Source organism: Cnephaeus nilssonii (genome assembly GCF_951640355.1).
Source record: "Cnephaeus nilssonii genome assembly, chromosome: 4".
Taxonomy (NCBI): domain Eukaryota; kingdom Metazoa; phylum Chordata; class Mammalia; order Chiroptera; family Vespertilionidae; genus Cnephaeus; species Cnephaeus nilssonii.
Genome location: NC_137075.1, coordinates 58,009,939 through 58,029,573, shown reverse-complemented (window position 1 = coordinate 58,029,573; position 19,635 = coordinate 58,009,939). Strand labels below are relative to the sequence as shown.

The window sequence follows — 19,635 nt, the reverse complement described above, 5'->3', positions numbered from 1 at the left end:
GGAGGCGAGGCAGGCAGGCAGGAGGGGCTTGCAGACGGGAAGGGCAGGCTGTCTGCCCTCCTTTCGTGCAGGCCTCATGCTCCAAAAGCCGACTTTCCACCCAGAGGCTGCTGCTGACCTCAGACAAACCACTGCCATCGTGCCTACTGTCCCCCGCTGGGAGGTCAGCAGTGGCTATGCTGATGGGGAAGCAGGGAGCACGGCCCTGGCACAGGGCATCTCTGGGTGGTGACAGCAGCAGACCGGGACTCGACCCCAGCCCCACTCTTTACTAACTGCTGACTTTGTACAAGTTATTTCTCTTTCTGCACATGTTGCCTACCACCACTCACCCCGCAGGATGCAGATTAAATCAGATAAAGTATAAGGACTCCTGGTCCACAGGACTTTGCCCAATTGCCGTTTCTACCCTGTTACGGGATTTTAGATGTTTAAGAAGAACCCTTTCCCCTGCCCCAAAAGACCAGCGGGTCTATCCACAGGGCGACATTGGTTTGTCTCTGTAGAGTTCCCGAGTGGGGGGTTCAGAAGGGATGCCCTCCGTCTGTTGGGTGGATGGGAGGCAGATGCCTATCACATCCCCAACCTGCACATGCAATCCCTCTCCGCTGTTCTAGAAGGTTCTCATCACAAAGCAGTCTGGGGATTGGGAAGGCAAATGTCCCACCCAACTCAGGGACTTGCTGGATTTGTCCAAAACCCACTTTCCTTGCATGAGACAGCGGGAGGCCCGGTGAGCACCCACTGCAGCCCTCCCACCCAGCTCGGACCCAGACAGGTCAGTCAGCACAGCACCAGAGAGGTGTCTGAAGTGAAATGAGAGACCCAAAGATCACAGCAGCCAATGGCACCTAAGATAGCTTGGTTAGAAGAGCAGCTAAAAATCTGTGGTAGCCACGTCCATCTGGTGTGTGGCTTCGAAGGTTAACCTTGATTTCCATGCGCCTTTGATTGCAATGCTCAGAGTAGAGGTAGGCAGCAAGCTGTTGGCTTGGACGGAACCCCACAATTGCAGGGGAGACCTGAAAGAGGAAGGATCAGAGCCCTCAGGGGCCCCTAATACAAGATCCGATGAGAGACCTTTGTGCTCCCGGGTGGTGAGTGTGGGCGAGAGGCAGCACAGCTTCCTGGTGTGCAGCGTGAACCCCAGAACCAGACCCAGACTCCAATCCGGCTCTTGCACCTGCTACCGTATGTATGCCCTGGGGCAGGGTAGTAACTCCCTCTGCCTGGGCTGCCTCACTGGTCACAGCAGTACCTGCTCAGGGGGTGGCTGGCAGGATCACATGAGTCGACACAGGCAAAGGGCTTAGAACAATGCCTGACACATGGCAGGTAAGTGCTCAACGTGTGTTAGCCACTGAATTGCTCATGATCTCAGGGAAAACGTGGTACTGACTATAAATAGTGTGAGCTTGCCAAGCACAAGGAAAAATAGATTTGGTATGCCATAAACACATGAAGGACTTAGTATGTATATCTGATTTCCAGTTGGCTTAATAATCATTTTTGTAATCACACTGGAAGCTTCTGAAGGTCCTAGACTGTGGCTTCACCTTTCCATCTGCCCCAGCACCTGGCCCACAGTGGCAGGTTCAGCTCACAGGCTGGCCATTTACTCCAGATGTGGCCTACGGAAAACTCCCAACTCCCCCAAGCCTCAGGTTCCCAATCGGCCAGTTTCTGCCTCTCATAAAACTGTTTAATTCGGTTTACCCAGTAAACCTCTGGAGTCACGGGGGAGTTGTTGACAATCTGCTGAGAGACCGAGTGAGGCTCCGCACGCTGGGAAACTGGCAAACGTCCCCCCACAGAATAGGTGCTGTTGCGAGTGTCATTTGGAACCGCACTGCGCACTTTCCAGCCTTCATAAACCCAGCGTGGGGCACACACTCCAACCGTGCTTTGCTGATGGAGACAGGCTGGGTCTCAGGCCATGCACTTGGATGCCTGCGATGATTTCCAGCGCCGTGTTTGGCAGGTCTGAGAGCAGGACCGGGTCAGGCCGATGCCTCTGCAAGGCCTGGAACTTCTGGACTTGTGGCTGTTCAGCCCCCCATAGGCCCTTGCGGTCTGGTCATTTCCCCCTACCGTTTGAAAACTTAAAAAACACATTTCTGGCTAATGACCATGTCCAACAAAGATAGGATCACTGTAATTGTCCTAAGGACAAAGAAAGAATGCCAAAAGCGTGGAGGAAGGCGCTGCAGGCTTGGAAGGACTTCCCTTCGACTGTGGCTCCTGAGAAGAAGTGGCCTCGCAGAACTCTCCTCCCACAGGACCCTGGCAGAGGGGCCAAAGAAAGAGGCCTACATTCAGCTTCAAACAATGCCAGAAAGAGCACCTTTTATTACAAAGGATAAAAGACCTCAAAAACCCTGACTTGAAAAATTATGCAAAGGCTTGGAGGATATTAAAAGTAGAAAATCTCACTTATATTTGAGATGCTCTGGTCAGAATTAGGGGAGTCAAGGGCTATAGGATAGTGGGATGGACAGGATGCTTACATGACTGGGGGCATCAAGTCGCCTGCAGCAGCCTGAATGGTGAATTAAGAGCTGCCCTGCAGCACTGGCCGGTGTGGCGCAGTTGGTTGAACATCATGCCCTGCACCAGAGGTCGCTGGTTCGATTCCCGGTCAGGGCACATGCCCAGATTGCCGGCTTGGTCTCCAGTAGGGGGCATACAGGCATACAGGAGGCAGCCAAGCAGTGTTTCTCTCTCTCAAATCAATAAAAACATATATATATATATATATATATATATATATATATATATATATATATATATATATTTTTTTTTTTTTTTTTAAGAGCTGCCCTGCAGGGCAGGCGAAGTTTCAAGAACCCACCGGGGCTGCTGAGGGACCAGAGGAGCAGCAGCAGGGAGCCAGGACCACCCTGAGAACTGGAGGCATGAGGAGCAGGTGTGGTCACCCACGTCGGTGGAAGCTGTGGGCATCAGGGAACCCGCAGGCTGAGCCACAGCCTGAAATGCTGCACAGAGCAGGGAGTGACAGCCGAGAAATGCCCCCCCTCCCCTGCTCCCATCAGCTGACCCCAACCACAGCGGTCAGCGGTCACCGTGAGAGGACAGGGCAGAAAATAGATCTGAGGACTGAAAACGAGCGTAGGTCCTTTCCATGGAGAAGGAACTTTCGTTTCCATGGTACCTACTGTCAGCCTGCTATAAATCAAGAGAGATAATGTGCAGCTCTGGCCAGTGGTTCTCAGTGGTTAGAGCATTGGCCCGCACTGAAGGTTTGCAGGTTCATGCATGTGGGAGGCAACCAATCAATTTGTCTCTCTCAAATTGATGTTTTTCTCTTTCTCTCTCTCCCTCTCTCTAAAAATCAATGGGGGAAAAAATATCCTCAGGTGAGGATTAACAAAAAAACAAGCAAGAACAAAAGAGAGAGAGATTATGGGCAAACTGATGACAAGAGAACAAGCTTAGTTTAGGAACAAGGAATCAACAGGAGCCGCCTCTTTATTCTCAGTTATTAACACACTTCTCCGTTTGCTGAAAATGGGCAGTTTGGACTTCTCAGCCCATCACAGGCACCCAGGCACACTCGCTCTCTCAGTTCACCCTGACCCACGCCCACCCTTCTGCTTCAGAAACTGCTCTCAGGCCTGAATGCCACCGTATTTCACTTCCTGGAGCAGCTTCCAGCCATTCACTTCGGCTGTTTCTTGGCAGACATGGAGCCACGCTCTGGAGAAAACAAGGAAGTCCAAATAATGGGAGAGTAGAGATTCCCGTCGGGTGATACCGTTTATTGAAAGGCAATCTTGCTTGATCCAGGAGTTCACTTACATGAGGGCAGCTGCATAAGAATGTCTCTTCCCCATGACACATCTAAGCAAACCAAAGAATGCAGAAACCCAACGGAATGAGCCGGCTGGCATTGTCGAATGACTCTCAGAAGCAGGAAAACAATTATAAAGATATAGGATGATTGTCTCCTCGGCATTGCATTTGGCCACGTATTTGTTTATTAAATAAAATATGTTTTGTTTTCAAGCTAGCTAAAGAAAATATTCTTGAGTAGGGTTAGTCCTTAAAGCAACAAACAAAAAAATAATGTGTATATAATAAAATCAAAGTATGAGAGCATGCCCAGCATGACAGAGCATTCCTGGGCCCTGGTCCTCATTTATTCTGGGAATCTGGGGCTCTGCGGGCATGTGCCCTGTCGGGATCACCAGGGCAAGATAAACTGGGACTTGGAAACACCCCTTTCAATGTCCAGGTCAGTACCCCCCCCACCACCACTACCACCTCAATCTCCCCGCGTGCACCCAGCTCACTGCCGGCTCCAATACCGTGTAGAAGGGCACATGTAGCATGTAAAACAGCCCATTTTTTAGATAAGGATGCATGTCTCCTGAATGGTGAGCTCTGGTCTCCATTCTCGCAGCCAGCCCATGGGAACCAGAAGGAAGTGGCCAAAGTGAGGGGCAGGGACTTCCTCACCAACCAAGACCGACACTCACTGGCTCCCTCAGCTCCTGGGCCTCAGAGCTTTCTCACCTCCCAGCCTCAGCTACGAGTGGGCTGAGGCATTACCAGGCAGCCTCTTGGCAAATACCTCAGCATGGTGGGAGCAGCGGGGGAATCCGGGACCTGCTGAGGGTGGAAGGAACCCTGGAGTTCCCGCGAGCCAGCCCACCACCTGCAGGCTTGTTGCAGCCCCGAGAGGACAGCGGGATCCAGGCTGGGTTCGGAGGGCTCGGCCCTGTGTCCGTTTGTGACTGCTGTCTATCACCCCCTTTCCCCTGACTGTGCTCCAGGAGCAGTGGAATTTTGATCCATTTATTACTGTTTTATTCTCAGTGCCGAGGACCAGGCCTGACACATCGGAGATGCCCAATAAATATTTGTAAATGAATCAATCGCTAAAGGGAGGAATTTCTCCACACCCCAAACCAGAGGTAGCGGAAGGCTCGGCTCTCCAGCTCCAGGGACCTCACCTCTGTGTGTGTGTGTGGGGGGGGGGGGGGGAGCGTTAACGCATGCCCTTAAACCAGGCTGCTCCCCATGGCAGCCGTCACGGAGCTCTCCGGTGCACAGGCCTCCCATCTCTAGGATGCGTGGGCCTCTGCTGAAGCAGATGAACACTGCCATCTCTGCCCCATCCATGGCCACGACTCGCAGGGTCTTCTCCCTGGCCCTGACTGATGGGAGCCCAGCTGTGATGGCCCTGGCCTCTGGGTGTGCCTGGGGACTGGCACGGTGGGAGGAGACACCAGGATGGCCAGGAGGAAGGACGGGATACCCTGCACCCTCCCAGTGCCATGCTTCCTGTAATTCTGTCCCTGCAATGTGGCCTTGCCCAGATGGCACCCAATCGCAGTCACTCGATGCCTGGTGCTGGCCGATGTCCCTCTGCCCCAGGAAGTTGGAAAGAGCCTCCCCGTTTGCACAGACACACCTCTATCTGATTTCAGCTTCTTGCCTCCCTTTCCTGACATAAACCTGAGATCCTGCTCAATCCACCTCCTGTCTACACATCCCCCAGCTTTCAAGGACTTCTTCCCTCCCACCCAAACCCACACACACCTGCTTATCTCTCCTCCCTTCCCCCTTTCCTTGTGACCTTACTGGTTACCTCCTGCCTCTTCCTCGCCCCTAAGTCCATGAGCCTTGACCCCATATCCTCCTCTTCCCCATCCAGCAACCAACCTGCCCAAGGACCAGAGAGCCCAACTCAGAGGCCTGCTGTCGGAGGAGGGAGGAGAGGACCAATAAGAAATGAGAAGACGGCCCCACGTTCCAGAAACCACATCACCTGTCAAAAGCCCTACTTGCAAGTCTTCCCAAGAAGTTGCAACTGGTGCCTGGGAACTGGTCTCAGCACGGTTCAGAAATTACAAGATTCCAGACAAAATGAACCACCGAGGCCATGGATACAAGTGACCCTCTGACTCGTTCCTCCGTCAGCAAGTGGTGTACCGAGACCACCTGAGTTTCTCTTCTCAGGGTTCACTGTCCCTTAACACCAGGCTCCAGCTCTGATGTCCACATGGTCTTTATTCTATCTTCTCTCTCTTGCCTCTGCTCCTCAATACTTAAAATCTAGTAGCTTCACATTTTAAAAAATAATACTCAATACAGACGTGTGAACCTGACAGACAAGCCCCCGGGGAAGCCTCTGTCACACTCCGGAATGGAACAGCAGCGGTCATGAGAAGTTGCTTTAAAATATGTACAGCCTGCGCATCACTTCCCACCATGCACAGCGGCTATTGAACAGTAACCAGCATTTGGACCCTTTCTCCTGGCGGGGGGAGGGCAGGGGGCAGAAGCAGCAATGCAGACAGCAGTACAGAGAGGACTTGAGCTGACAAATTATGTTTCCAGAGCACCCCAGCGGGCGGTGGCTGCCGGGCCTCGGGCGTCTCAGCCTTTACCCTGCAAGAGCTCCCTAAGACAGGAGAGCCACGTTTGCTCACACCCCCTAGGTGAACGGAGGAATCACAGGTTATGGGAAGAGGCACCGAAGGTCTCCCCTGGCTCCTGCTGCGGCGGCTGAGGGTCCCCGGGAGGAAGGACGGCCACTTGAGGCCCCTCCACAGCCCGGAAGTGGGCTCAGAGCTGGCTGGTGGCATCCTTGGGGAAGGTGTAGCTCAGCGGCGCCTCGTAAAGGCTCCCCCCGTCGGTGCTGAGGTCGTCGTCGTCGTCCATGTCGTCCAGCACTTTACTGGGCAGCTTCTTCAGTCTGCGGGGACAGTGGGTCATGAGTCCCGGGCCTGGGGCCCACCCTGATCTGGAGACGGAGGAGGGGGCTGGGTTCCTGCCTCTCCACCCCACTGAGTGGCAGGGAGCCCGTGAATTTACCTTGACCAACAGGGAGCCAAAGCCCAGCTCTCAGCATGGAAGCCACTGGCTGGGTGGGCGGGGCGGGGCGGGGCGGGAACAAGGTCAGTAGTACTGAGTGTCCCTTTCGTCTCAAGCTCCAAGATGGCTCATCAGGTGCTGTTATTGATCCCATCTTAATTTAAATTTTTGATATCTTGTCCATCGGAGGGGTTTTTTTTGCATTTTTTAAAATCTTGCATTTAATATTATCTCTCTTGATTACTGAGATTTTTGGTGCCCCCTTCAATGCTGTACTGTAATGCCGGCCCTGGGGCCGAGTTCGCGCTGGACAAGCCCTGTGGATAGGATTCTCCAGGGGCTGGAATCTTCCGTCCATTAGCAAAGAACTACCTGTGCCGCCAGCACAGTCAGCCTCGGAGAAAGGCTCCACTCCATGGAGGGGCGTGAACCTAACCCACCCCCAACCCCAATGCCCAAGGCAGTGCTTCTGCAGGGAAAGCGACTCCCCACCCAATCCCCCTCAGACCACGGAAGTGGGGCTGTAGAAGCAATTCTCTCCTGCAACCAGGGATATCCTAGTCCTCATGAGGATGCACACCAAAGCTTTACCTTATTTCTCCCAAGGTTACGTGTAAATAGGAGTGCTAAGGGCTGATCGAGGAGCTACCCACTCTGTGGCGGTGGGAGCTAGTGTTACCTGTTCTGAGCCTCAGTTTCCCCATATGGACAACAGCAGGGACAGTATCTGCTTGGCTGGCATTGGGGGATTGGTCTGGGGATGACACATGTGAGACCTTACTGAGCACGTGGGGAGACTGAAGTGGGCACAGACACTCTCGTCTGTAGGATGGGATGACCCCGAAAGGTGACAAGAAACTGGCTTGAAGCAATCGGAGTGAGGGTGCCCTAAAAGCATTGAGCTCTCTTCAAACGTCCCTGTGGATTCTCCGCACTTGCCCACCTTATGTTCTTCTTCAAATTGTTGAGCTGCCCCTGCAGCTGCTCATTCAGGTCCATCTGCTCCTCCAGCTCCCTCTGCAGCTTCTTCTTAGAGCTTTCGAGCCTGTCGATTTCCTCCTCGGCCTCCTCTACCTGGCGCTTCATTGCTTTCAAGCGCAAGCTCAGCTGCGTAGGGAGAGAGGGCAGATTAGTGCTACTGCTCACCAGCCCGGCTGGATGGAGAAGAGCCCAGCGTGGACAGGTCAGCGGTCCAGCCACCTCTCTAGGCAGCCACGACATGCGGGGCGGGGCAGGAGGGGGCCGGGGGGTGTGTGTCCAACCAGTCTCACGGGAAAGTGGAGATAAGCTCTGTGACAGACCAATCCGCTTTCTACAAGTCGAGCTCGGGGTTTGAAGTTGGCTGAGACCTTCACTAAAGCAGCCCAGAGAGGCCCCATTCTATGGGGAACGGGGTGGAGTGGAAAGACAGGGATCGGTCCATCCACAGAGGCCTCGCTGCCCTCTTGCTTCCCAGCCTGGGACGTACAGGCTCATCAGAAATGAACTTGCAGAGGGTCCCTCACCTGGTCCTTCTGATCCGTCAGCGACAGGTGCTCATCGTCCACCTGCATCACCAGCTCCTTCACCTTCCGCTCCAGCCGGCGGTTGCTGAGCTGGAGGCTGTTCCGGTCCCTGGAAGGATGGAGGAAGCAAAACTGAGGGCTCTCTCAGCCCGGCCCCACAGGAGGCCCGGCCCAGGCTGTGCAGGAGGGCGAGCCCCAGCCGGAGCTGCCTGGTCCACTCAGGGCTGAGGGTCAGAGAGACACTCGACGGCAGGAGGAGAGGGCTTGTCATCGGACAGATGAGGAAACAGGGCCTCTAAGAACCTGCCTCAGGTTGCAGAGCCAGCGAGGGGCTGAGCTGGGACTAGACCTGCCCGGGGTTCCTCCTGTCCTGAGCTTTATTTTGTAAGACAGAGGTCACTGCCAGGCTACACTATAGGCTGCTCCAGCCCAGCCTCCAGAAGTCCTCCTGCTAATAGAGAATGTGAAATGTCATACCCACACGTTTGCACACCCACACCCCTCCCAGAAGGAGAGGGGCCACAGTAAGAACTGAGGCTGGTCAAGTTCAACCTGGCGCTGGTCCTCGGGCTGCAAAGGGAGAACTAGCTGCAAAGAATCGTGGTATTGGAAAGGTGTGTGGTCGCCTGATCCCATGTTCCTCCCACCCACTGTGGGGCGACCTGCCATCTCTGACAGATGGCCGCTCGGCCTTTGCTAAGCGGAGTGAATATACTGGCCCTCAGGGCAGAGCCAGCCCCCTTGCCTCTAATCTGGCTCAAACTCTGTAGTTTATGAGGCAGCCTGTCCCACGGAGGGGAGGGAAATAAGCAGCAAGGAACAGTGAAAATGCTATGGACTAAGAGCAGGAGTCCTGAGTTTTAGACCAATGTTCAGCCAGGCTACCTTTCTCAAGCACTTCCTTAGATGGGTCTCAGTTTTCTCATCTGTCAAGTGGGAAATAATAACAGCAAGGCTGTACTTGCCCTGCCTTCCTCACATGAAGGCCTCTGGGAAGATGCAAATGGAAAGCACTCTGCACTGTGATGGCCACTGCCCGCCAGGCCTCGCACCACAGCTGGGCAGGCTCACCTCTCCTCGCTCTCCAGACGGTCCTCCAGCTCTGCGATCCTGGCCTCCAACTGCACCACCAGCCCCTCTTTGCTGGACCGGTAGGAACCTTCCAGGTGCATAATCCGGCTCTTTAAGTCTTTGTTCTGGAATCAGACAGGGAGACAGTGAGGGGCTGTGTGTCCACCTCCCACTCTGCAGAGCAGATCACAGGTGGAGCCAGCATTCGGTCAGTGACTGCGATGAGCCCGCTTCCCCCACCAGGATGGGTGACCCGGGACACCTGGGGAGCCAGGGATGTTTCCAGGGAATGCCTTTGCACCCCAGTCCTGGCAGGCCAAAAGGAGATTCTGTCACATTCGCTTATAAGCCTGAGTGAAATCTTTGCCATGGCCTAGGACTCTCATCAGACAAATGACCTTGGCCTCTCATAAACCTATTGGCAGGAGAAATAGGCCCTTCCCCAATATCACACATCATATTCCGTGAAGAAGTTACATGAACAGCATGTGAAAGAAATAATGAGTGAGTAAGCTTGGTTAGCAACTCGTGTGTTTGATAACACAAGTTCTTTATTTTCCCCTTTACATTAGAATTTAGCCTGTTTTAGCATCCAGAAAACACTTGCAATTCTACCTCCCCCAGCTGTAAACTTCCAAGCATATTTAATATTACTGAGAACATTCCCACTGGAAATGGTTTTAGAAATACCTCTCTTGGGCAAGGTTGGCCCCCGATATCTCTGCATGCTGTGCAAAGGAGGGGTGGGGGGAGGGCTCATGGGGCCAGCGGCCCTCACCTGTCTCTCCAGGGAAATCTTGTCACACTCCAAGTCTTGCCTCACAGCTCTCTCCTGAAGTAGCTCGTTCCTCATCTGCTCCATCTGCACCAAACAGCAAAAGCCGGGGGTGAGAGGGGTTGTGCCCAGAGCCTTTGCACTGAGATGGCTCACACATGGAATTGCAATCGCCAGCCAGCTCCTCTTTGTGACATGACAGGGCTCCTGCCTTTTCCCTTCCTGGGTGCAGGAGCTGTTTCTCCCATGTTCTTGTTTCTCCATGATTGTGAAGATAATGATACAAATAGCAATGGTAGTCCATCGCTAACCCTGCTGCTGTGAGTCAAACTGTGTCCCCCAAAAGATACATTAAAGTCCTGACCCCCACCCTCGGTGCCTCAGATGTGACCTCTCAAACAGGGTCATTACAGAGGTATCCAAGTAAAATTGAAGTGGGCCCTAATCGAATGACGGGTCCTTACGAAAGGGGAAATTTGGAGGCAGAGACAGAGGTGCAGGAAGAGCGCCATGTGAAGACGGAGAATTACAATGAGGCATCAACACGCCCAGGAACAACACAGACAGCCAGCAAACTCCCAGAAGCCAGGAAGCAGCCTGGAGGGGTCCAGAGGGAGCACAGCCCTACGGACACTTGTGATTTCAGACCTCAGCCTCCAGAACCGAGACTCAACTTTTGTGGTTCTGGGCCCTTTATTACAGCAGGAGACACCTGCCAAGCACTCCACACGCACTATCCTATTACATCCGGGATAAGCCTAAGAAATAGGCAATACGGTCTCTGCCAAGGACGTTAGTGCTTGGAAAGGTCATTCAAGTTGTATCATGACCAACCATCCCGGCTTGCCCAGGACCCACGTGTGCTCAGGACACAGGACTTTCAAGGCTAAAGCTGGGACAGTCCCAGGCAAACTGGGACAAGTCAGTCACCCAACCTGCCCGAAAACTACACAGCTGGTAGTAGGCGGAGCTGGTGTTCCCGGAGCCCCGACTGCTGTCTTACAAGTTCAAACCACAGAAAGGCTTCCACGGTTAGCACACTCAAATGCCGCGAGATTTCCCCCGTCTTATGCCAGAAACAGAAGTCAGCAAGAACACAGGGCAGCTCCAGGTGAGCTGGCAAAGGCCACGCGTTACTTCGGATTTCTTCTGTATTAACAGGAAAGGAGCCTCGCCAGGCAGCATCAAGAAAGAAATCTAGTCGCCTGCCTGGACATTCCGCACCTCTGTTCCTCATCCCCAGGGGGCTTTAGCCGCAATGCAGAGAGTCATAGGCAGCGGCTGCGACCCTGCTCCCAGGGCTGTCCATCAGAGGGGGGCCCAGACCTGCTCCCAGGGCTGTCCATCAGAGGGGGGCCCCAGACCTGCTCCCAGGGCTGTCCATCAGAGGGGGACCCCAGACCTGCTCCCAGGGCTGTCCATCAGAGGGGGGCCCCAGACCTGCTCTCAGGGCTGTCCATCAGAGGGGGGACCCAGACCTGCTCCCAGGGCTGTCTGTCAGAGGGGGGCCCCAGACCTGCTCCCAGGGCTGTCTGTCAGAGGGGGGCCCCAGACCTGCTCCCAGGGCTGTCTGTCAGAGGGGGGACCCCAGACCTGCTCCCAGGGCTGTCCATCAGAGGGGGACCCCAGACCTGCTCCCAGGACTGTCCATCAGAGGGGGGCCCCAGACCTGCTCCCAGGGCTGTCCATCAGAGGGGGACCCCAGACCTGCTCCCAGGGCTGTCCATCAGAGGGGGGCCCCAGACCTGCTCCCAGGGCTGTCCATCAGAGAGGGGGCCCCAGACCTGCTCCCAGGGCTGTCCATCAGAGAGGGGGCCCCAGACCTGCTCCCAGGGCTGTCCATCAGAGGGGGACCCCAGACCTGCTCCCAGGGCTGTCCATCAGAGGGGGGGCCCCAGACCTGCTCCCAGGGCTGTCCATCAGAGGGGGGCCCCAGACCTGCTCCCAGCGCTGTCCATCAGAGGGGGACCCCAGACCTGCTCCCAGGGCTGTCCATCAGAGGCGGGGCCCCAGACTTGCTCCCAGGGCTGTCCATCAGAGGGGGGGCCCCAGACCTGCTCCCAGCGCTGTCCATCAGAGGGGGACCCCAGACCTGCTCCCAGGGCTGTCCATCAGAGGCGGGGCCCCAGACCTGCTCCCAGGGCTGTCCATCAGAGGGGGGCCCCAGACCTGCTCCCAGCGCTGCCCAGAGGAGCCAGGAAATAAGACTGTCCCTTCCGTCTTAAGGTTGGGGTCCAGCCTGGGTAAGAGGGGTACATGCAGGAGTCCCTGCGGCCTGGGGAGCATTTATAACAGCCTGGCCTCCAGATGTATTTTCACCACCGGGACAGGCTCCCTGGTGAGTAAAAGATAAGCTCACCCTGTCCCCACCTGGAGACAAGACCTGGGGGTCCCAGAAATAGTTCGAGGAGACACCACCACACTGGGCCTGGCTTGCACCTGCTCCCATCTACCCTGTCCAGACCAGCATGGTGTGGCTGGCCCAGAGGGGGCGACAGGGAGCAATAAGGAATGAGACGGGCAATGGGCAGGGCCCGGACATGAAGAACTCTGATAGCACAGGGGGGGAGCTGGGACTCTACCCACAAGTGACAGGGTACCCATATGGTCCAAAAAGTAAAAATAATACTATAATGCTCACATTTTTGCATTTCTGCCTGGCAGGCTTCTAGGTCTTCTAGGACATTCCAGCAGAGGACAAGGAGGCCCAGGACAGTTATACACATGCTGGAGGAAACAGGACTAGGACCTGGGCCAGACCCGCTGCTCACTGCCCACCAGGCCACCTGCTTTCCCAACTCAGTGAAAGGGCCTCAAACAGGCGTAGGGTTCAACTACAGCTGCCACATAAAACCCAAGACTTGGGGAGGCAGGCAGTCCCCTCCGGGCTGTGCACACCAGGGAACAATGCCAGCCATGCCAGGGGTCAGCGGGCAGAGCAGGTAAAACTCACCTACGGCCCGTTCCCACTCCTCCTGGCCCAGAGCCCTCGGAATCACATGGTGGGAGGGGTGCCAGAGGACGTCTGTAACTGCTGTATGAGCACAAAGTCACGGTAACGAATGCGGGCTCACAGCCCCACTCCGAGCGTGGCTGAGCCAGCCGATGACACCACACAGGGCAGGTGTCCGCGTGGCTGGGCCACGGGACCATGACGTGCCCCCCGGGGGAGAGTGTTCTGTTCACACCCCTGGGCACAGGCGGGCCTCGCTGAGGACACAGTTAAACTTTCACTGCGATGGGAAGTAACTAACAGGCCAGACCAGCGGCCTAGCTTCCCTTCCCTTGCTGTGACCTTGGTCATCTCACCGCTGGGAGGCAGACTTCAGTTCCCAAAACAACAAACGGAACGGGATGCCTATTAGGCCCTTGGAGCTGGCCTACAACAGTGAAAGCACATGTTAGCATCCTCCCCCTTTTGGGGTGCTGGCAGCTCCCCTTCCGAGGAAGCCAGGGGCCCCCTCCTCCATCCGCAGGCTCTCCACACATTCAGGAGTGTCCCTAGAACAGACTGCTCTGTCCAGGTGAGAGGTGAGTGTTTTGTGAGCACACATTTGTGTGTTGGCACCGGGGTGGCCGGGAAGGATGGGTGGGTTCGTCTGTTTGTTCAGACTATACTATCAGCCCTGGGACACTGTGACAAAAAGACCGACAGAGCACCCACCAGTATTACAGCCTCGTGGGGGACAAACGGACTTGTCCTGGTCAGTGTTACTGCAATGGGAAGGGCAGGGTGCTGGGGCAGGGTGCACAGCAGTGGCCACAAGCCAGACACAGAAGGCCAGGGAAATTCTCCAGAGAAAGGACCCACACTGGGACCTGAGTGTCAGTGTCAGGCAGGATGGGGAAGGGGGCAGGAGAGGAACTGCAGCTTTCCAAACGGGGACCCCCGATGAGAAGGAGCAGGAGGTCAGAGAGAGGAGGGGCTGCTGGGAGAGTTGGAAGGACCGAGTTGTCATGGCGGCATCAGGGCACAGGTTAAGAGATCAGGGGGAGGCAGACAGGGGCAGTCACACGGGGCCCACACACAGGTGGCAGCAGCGAACACCTCTACTGCACCTACTAACGTACGTGGAGAGCAGTGCGACAGTGTTCCTCATTTAACCCAGCTCCCAGGAAGTAGGTAAGTTACTGTCCCCATCACCCGAGGGTCCAGGAGCGGCTGCAGGTGCAGGTGTGGAGACTGGGTGGCGCCAGATGAAGCCACAGGACAGATGAGCTCACCAAGGAGAACACATGAAGAATGAGGGGGATTCAGAGCCGTGCCTGGGGAGTCCTCCCCACTCCACCCCATTAGGGGAGACAGAGAAAACCAGGACACTGACCCGTCCCAAAAGCGGAGAGGGGCGAGGACTGAGATAGGTGAGACAGAAGGAGCAGGAAAGCACCTGGTTCGGCAAGAAGTTCGCTCTGGGAGGCTGGGCACAGAGGGAACCAGGCTACAGAGGCTGGGGAGGCGCTGAGCAGGAAGAAGTGGGGAGACGCCTCCCCTCTGGAACCCCCGTGGGGTGACAAGATGACAGCCTCAACCAGAGGGCTGCGAGGGCACAGAGGGGGTGGCAGGGGAGATGCCCGGCACTCAGGGCTTGGGGGGGGGGGGCAGGGAGGCAGGCTCCTCTGGCTCAGAGGGAGGGAGAGAGGGAAGGAGGGAGGGAAAGGAGAGGAAAGAAGGGAGAGGGAGATTATTTTCCCAAAAGTGAAGGGATAAGGAAGACCTGGAGGCCTGTAGAGAGAGAAAGAAATTCAGAAATTTCGTTGCTATGGGATGTGAGGCCACAAAGCGCCAAGAGACCATAAAAGGCCGGCAGCACAGAGGCAAGGTCTCGCTGCAGCTGTACAGCATCTGCTTTTGGGGGTCGGTGACTTCTGCAGCTGTGCTCCAGCCCGAGGCCAGGACCGAGGAGGGAAGGAGGAAGAAGGAAGAGGCCCTGGCGACAGGCGCTGAGCGACTGGGAGTGCCTGCTGGGAGCCCATTAATCCTCCCGCACTCCCTGAGGTGGATGCGGTCACCCCCACTTCCAGGTGGAAGGCTGGGAATCGGTGGAGTTCTACTCTGGGATTCTAGTCCAGGCTTTCTGGCTGAAAGTCCTATATTCCTTTTCTTCCTCTCAGCAAACCTGTAGGCCCAGGGCTCTCAGGAAAAGCAGCCCCTACAAAGAGGGGGAGCTCTGGCGAGGACTTCGGAGCCCGGAGCCCAAGAGGAAGTCGTGTCTATGAGGAGGGACTCGAGGAGCACCAAGCAGGCACACAGCACTGGGCCCAGGCGGGGTTCAGGGAAAACCCTGCGAGGTCAAAACACTGGCCAGGTCTTGCTCCCTCAGTGGCCTGAACTGAAAGCTCTGGACCTGCCAGGAAGCGGGCCTCCGGGGGAGAGGAGACTCGGGGAGCAGCTTCGGGGAGGCCTCCCCGGGTTCCAGACCCCCCTGGAGAGCCCCAGGCAGAGGGTGCCCCTCCAAAGAAAAACACAACCAGACAATAACTATTCCTCTCCACTCAGCCCCTCAAAGATGGCCATTAAAATGGAAGGATCAAGTAGATCAGAGTGTAGAAGAGGAAGGAACACATGTGTAGCCATAAAACCTAACAGTTACTAGAACCAGGCGGCCCATTTCTCTTGAGTCCTTTGGAAACCCAGGTTTTTGGCAAACGTGATAGGCTTCCTGCAGCTCTTCACCAAGGACAGCCCGACACTAAATTCTAACATAAACCTGCCATGCGGAGCCTTGTACAGGGCACGTCATGTGATGTTATGGGTAATGTTCCCGAGGATGAATGGGCTGGAGCGTACGCCAGATCCCGGGGCCCCCAGGAGTGGCCCGAGGAGCTGGGGATATTCCAAAGCTCCTGAGCCCGCACTGCAAGACAACAGCAGCCTCTGTCCGCGCCAGCTTCCTCCTTTGGGCCAGGGAAGTGACTGAGGCTGGGAAAACAGTTTTACGTAAGCTCAGCGCTTCACGTGCTGTTTACCCATCCGCTATATTAAAGAGACCAAATGAAAACTTCCCCGTCAAATTAAAACCAGAACGGGAGCTGGAGGCAGCCGTTCACCACAGCTGAGCTGAGCGAATGCTGAACCCTGAGCGCGGGGATCAGAGTAACAGCATCGCATGCCAATGGGCTTTGGGTCGGAGGCACCGGTGACCTGGGCCAGCTCTCGGGATTAGAAGCAGCTGCCTTCTGGGTTAATGAGCAGCCAGAGGTATTTATGATTGCTAATAACAATATTCAACCCCATCACCTGTGTTTACCATCGGGCGGGAGAGGGGCTGGTGAGCCTGCACTCCTCGCTGGCATTAAAATGATACTCAGTCACAAGAAAGGAAAATGATCACTAACCCAAAAACAACTGTAAACACTGGGGTTTTGAACAGCTGATATCATGGGAGGCAGTTCTGAGACTAGGATTATTTTAATGAAAAGAAAGAAAGAAATCCCGTTTTGATCTCTCACTCACTGGCTGCCTGGATGGAGCCCTATTTCCCAGTCCCCTACCCTGGTGGTTGCACCCCCTGGTGCAGACGAAGGAGCAGGTGGGGGCCGGCACTGGGGAGCAGTTCCTTAAGGTGACTGCAGAAGCCCAAGACTTTGCCAAGGCAACCGAGCAGCCTCGAGCAGCCCCTGGAAGCTCTCAGGTTGGCATATTTCATCCTGCCTGCCAGCTGCCCGGGTGGGAGGAATCGTCTTCCCACTGGGCTGGGTCATCTTTGCTCTGCGGCCGAGCAAACGCCTCTCCATTCAGGCCCAGCTAACCGCTCCCAGGTCTCCCCTTCTCCTGTCCTTACCCCCACCCCGGCTACATTAATCTTGCAGATCACTATGTATGCTTCACTGTTCTGTCCAATAACCTACTGTGGCTCCCCAGTGCTGTCAGGATAGAGTCCATTCAAAACTCTCAACCTACCTGTCCTGTTAATTCTGTAAGGAAACTAGAACCCTGATCAAGCCATAGTGCCCCTACCTCCCAACCCTGGTTCACACCATTTGTTCTTTCTAAGATTCCTTTCCAAATCCTCTTAGTTTGTCTGAACCACACCCTTTCTTCAAAGATAACTCCAGGTCCACCTTCCTCTAAGAACTCTTCCACAGTCTTGTTATGATGGTCTTTTCCTCATTAGCTGCCTGAACCCTTCACTTGGCATTTAGTTATCTATTGCTTTTTCTTGTTAGATCCATTTTTCAGACATGCACCATCTCTTCAAACAAACCACAGTACCTCAAGGACAGGACACATTTTGATAATTTCACACTTTACTGCAATGCCATGCACACAGTAGGTGTTTATCACATTTACTGCAATGCTATATACACAGCAGGCATCTATATCACATTTGTTGCAATGCCAAGCACACAGTAGGCATCTAACTTACTGCAATGTCATGCACATAGTAGGTGTCTATCTCATTTACTGCAATGCCATCCACACAGTAGGTGTCTTATCATATTTTAGGCATGGTTAGATGGAACACTGTCTTGGGAATCCGGAGACCTAAGACAGACCACTCTGCAACTCACTGCCCAGATCACGGTGGCGTGGGGCCTCAGATCTCTGCTCTAGTGCACAAGAAGTTGGGCAAGATGAACACCAAAGTCCTTGCCAGATCTAAGGTTCTGTGAAAGAGGCCAGTCATTTGTCCTTTCTTTCCAGCCTTTTCACCGGAGCCCTATCACTAAGACTAGGAAAAGGAATGGGAAGTATTTGGGGGAAGTAAAGAGTCAGAAGAGGAGCTTGTGAGAATGTAGAGTTTAAGAAGAGCCATAAACTTTAAATTTACAGAAATAATATCCAAAAAAATAAAATTCCCCACGCCTTCCCTTTTCAGTGCCTCGACTTTGCTGAGGGTTCAGCGTCGGTGATAAAAATCAGGTTGGAGATAACAACACGTCTCCTGTTAAGGAGGTGTCACAGGTCAGCATCTGAGGAGAAGGGGCCTTCGGTTTGGAAGTCTCCCGTTTCTCTGACTCTGGCAGGAAGGCTCAGGCACATGGCCCTAAAGGTTAACCTAAGTGGATTGAAACAGCTTCCAAATTAGGGCCCAACTGCCTACACCCAGGCCCCTCTCCTCAGAGCTTTTACTTCCAGGGGCAAGACATAAGTCTCGCTTTGACTTTGACTAAGAATGAAACACTTTCCTGTGAGGCAGGTACGTGGCCCATCCATTTCTGCCCTTCCTCACAAACCCGAGGCGACACTGGCCGAAGAGAGGCCCTGGGCACCGAGTCAGGAGACATCACTATCTCAGGGGTTTGCGTAGTTGTTTTAGCAAGTCCTGCCTCAATTAGAACATGATGCTCCATTTCTCCACTTATAACAGACACCAGGCTTTGCCCTCCCGACCCCAGAGAGTGCAAAAAGAACAGACAAATAGAAGAGGAAAGACAGCTAATAGGGCAAAGCGGCTAGAGACGGTGAAACTCATCTCTTCGGGCATATAACTCAGCTACAGGGAGGGGATGGGAGGTGGGGGGGGACTCGGACACTTTGGGTTTTACAAAACCTTCTCACAGCATTTCAATGTTAGAAATTAGAACAACCTTCAGAAATCTCCTGGACAAATATTGACTCGCAGCCCAGTGCTCTTCCCAGTAGGCCAAGTTAGTTCCCATAACATCCTCCCTGTGCTTACTTCAAGTCCTTGGCTCAGTGAAAATATTTTCAACCATGGCCACGCCACGGAGAGCAGTTCTGCTCCCCAGGACCCCAGAGCTTGAGGAGAGGAGTGACAAGGCACCAAAAGCAAACGGCTCCTCGGGGTTGATTTCTGAGTGTGGGGCCATCAGCTGACCAAGGGAGGCAGCCACCTTCTGGGTCAGTTTGTCTGTTTTGTTCGGGTGTAGGCCATGGGTCTGGAAGTCTGCTTTAACCACCTGGTTACTGACAGGATGGCATGCTTTCCTACCATTCCTCCTTGCACAGGTCACAAGAAGCATTGGCAAAACAAAGTTATGGCCACTTCTTCTCTCATCATAAATGTTTGGCAGATCCCGAAACGCCCTGTGGTAATGTGGCTACTTAGTCAGGTTGGGTAACACAACAGCTTTTCTACCAGTGAGAAAATTTATAAAATTTTCGTTAAGAGCCTATTAGGACGCAAAGGTCACGGCTGGGCTCTCCATCTGGCCTTCAGGTTTTCATGAAGGTCTTTCTCTAAACTGCTGCAGCTCAGGCTGGAGGGAGGCCACCCCGCAGGGGAAGGCCGCTAGCACAGCGCTGGGACAGGCCAGAGAAGCTGAGCTCGGTGGGGAGGGGGGGGGGGGAGCCTACGGTTGGAACTTCCGTCACACTCAGGAGCAGCATAGTGTGACCACCTTGTTAGATTGCAAAGAACCTGTCAGCAGGAAAACAATGGGAGATGGAAAAGACGCCAGGGATTCCCCTCCAGCCTTGAGTAGAAGCTACCAGCTCAGAATGGCACTGTCCCTCAGCATCGGAACCCGCAGTTC

General features: G+C 54.5%; 1 protein-coding gene across 1 annotated transcript in view; it reads right to left on the bottom strand.

The window, feature by feature from the left end:
- Positions 1 to 3,764: 3,764 nt before the first annotated feature.
- Positions 3,765 to 19,635, bottom strand: part of CGNL1 (cingulin like 1) — a 148,823-nt gene continuing 132,952 nt past the window's right edge. The window contains exons 15-19 of the mRNA XM_079768338.1: positions 10,198 to 10,281; positions 9,420 to 9,544; positions 8,349 to 8,457; positions 7,787 to 7,950; positions 3,765 to 6,724 (exon numbers count right to left, since the gene is read on the bottom strand). Coding sequence (XP_079624464.1) covers positions 6,595 to 6,724; positions 7,787 to 7,950; positions 8,349 to 8,457; positions 9,420 to 9,544; positions 10,198 to 10,281 — 612 coding nt within the window. The 3' untranslated portion in view covers positions 3,765 to 6,594. The remainder of the gene's footprint in view (positions 6,725 to 7,786; positions 7,951 to 8,348; positions 8,458 to 9,419; positions 9,545 to 10,197; positions 10,282 to 19,635) is intronic.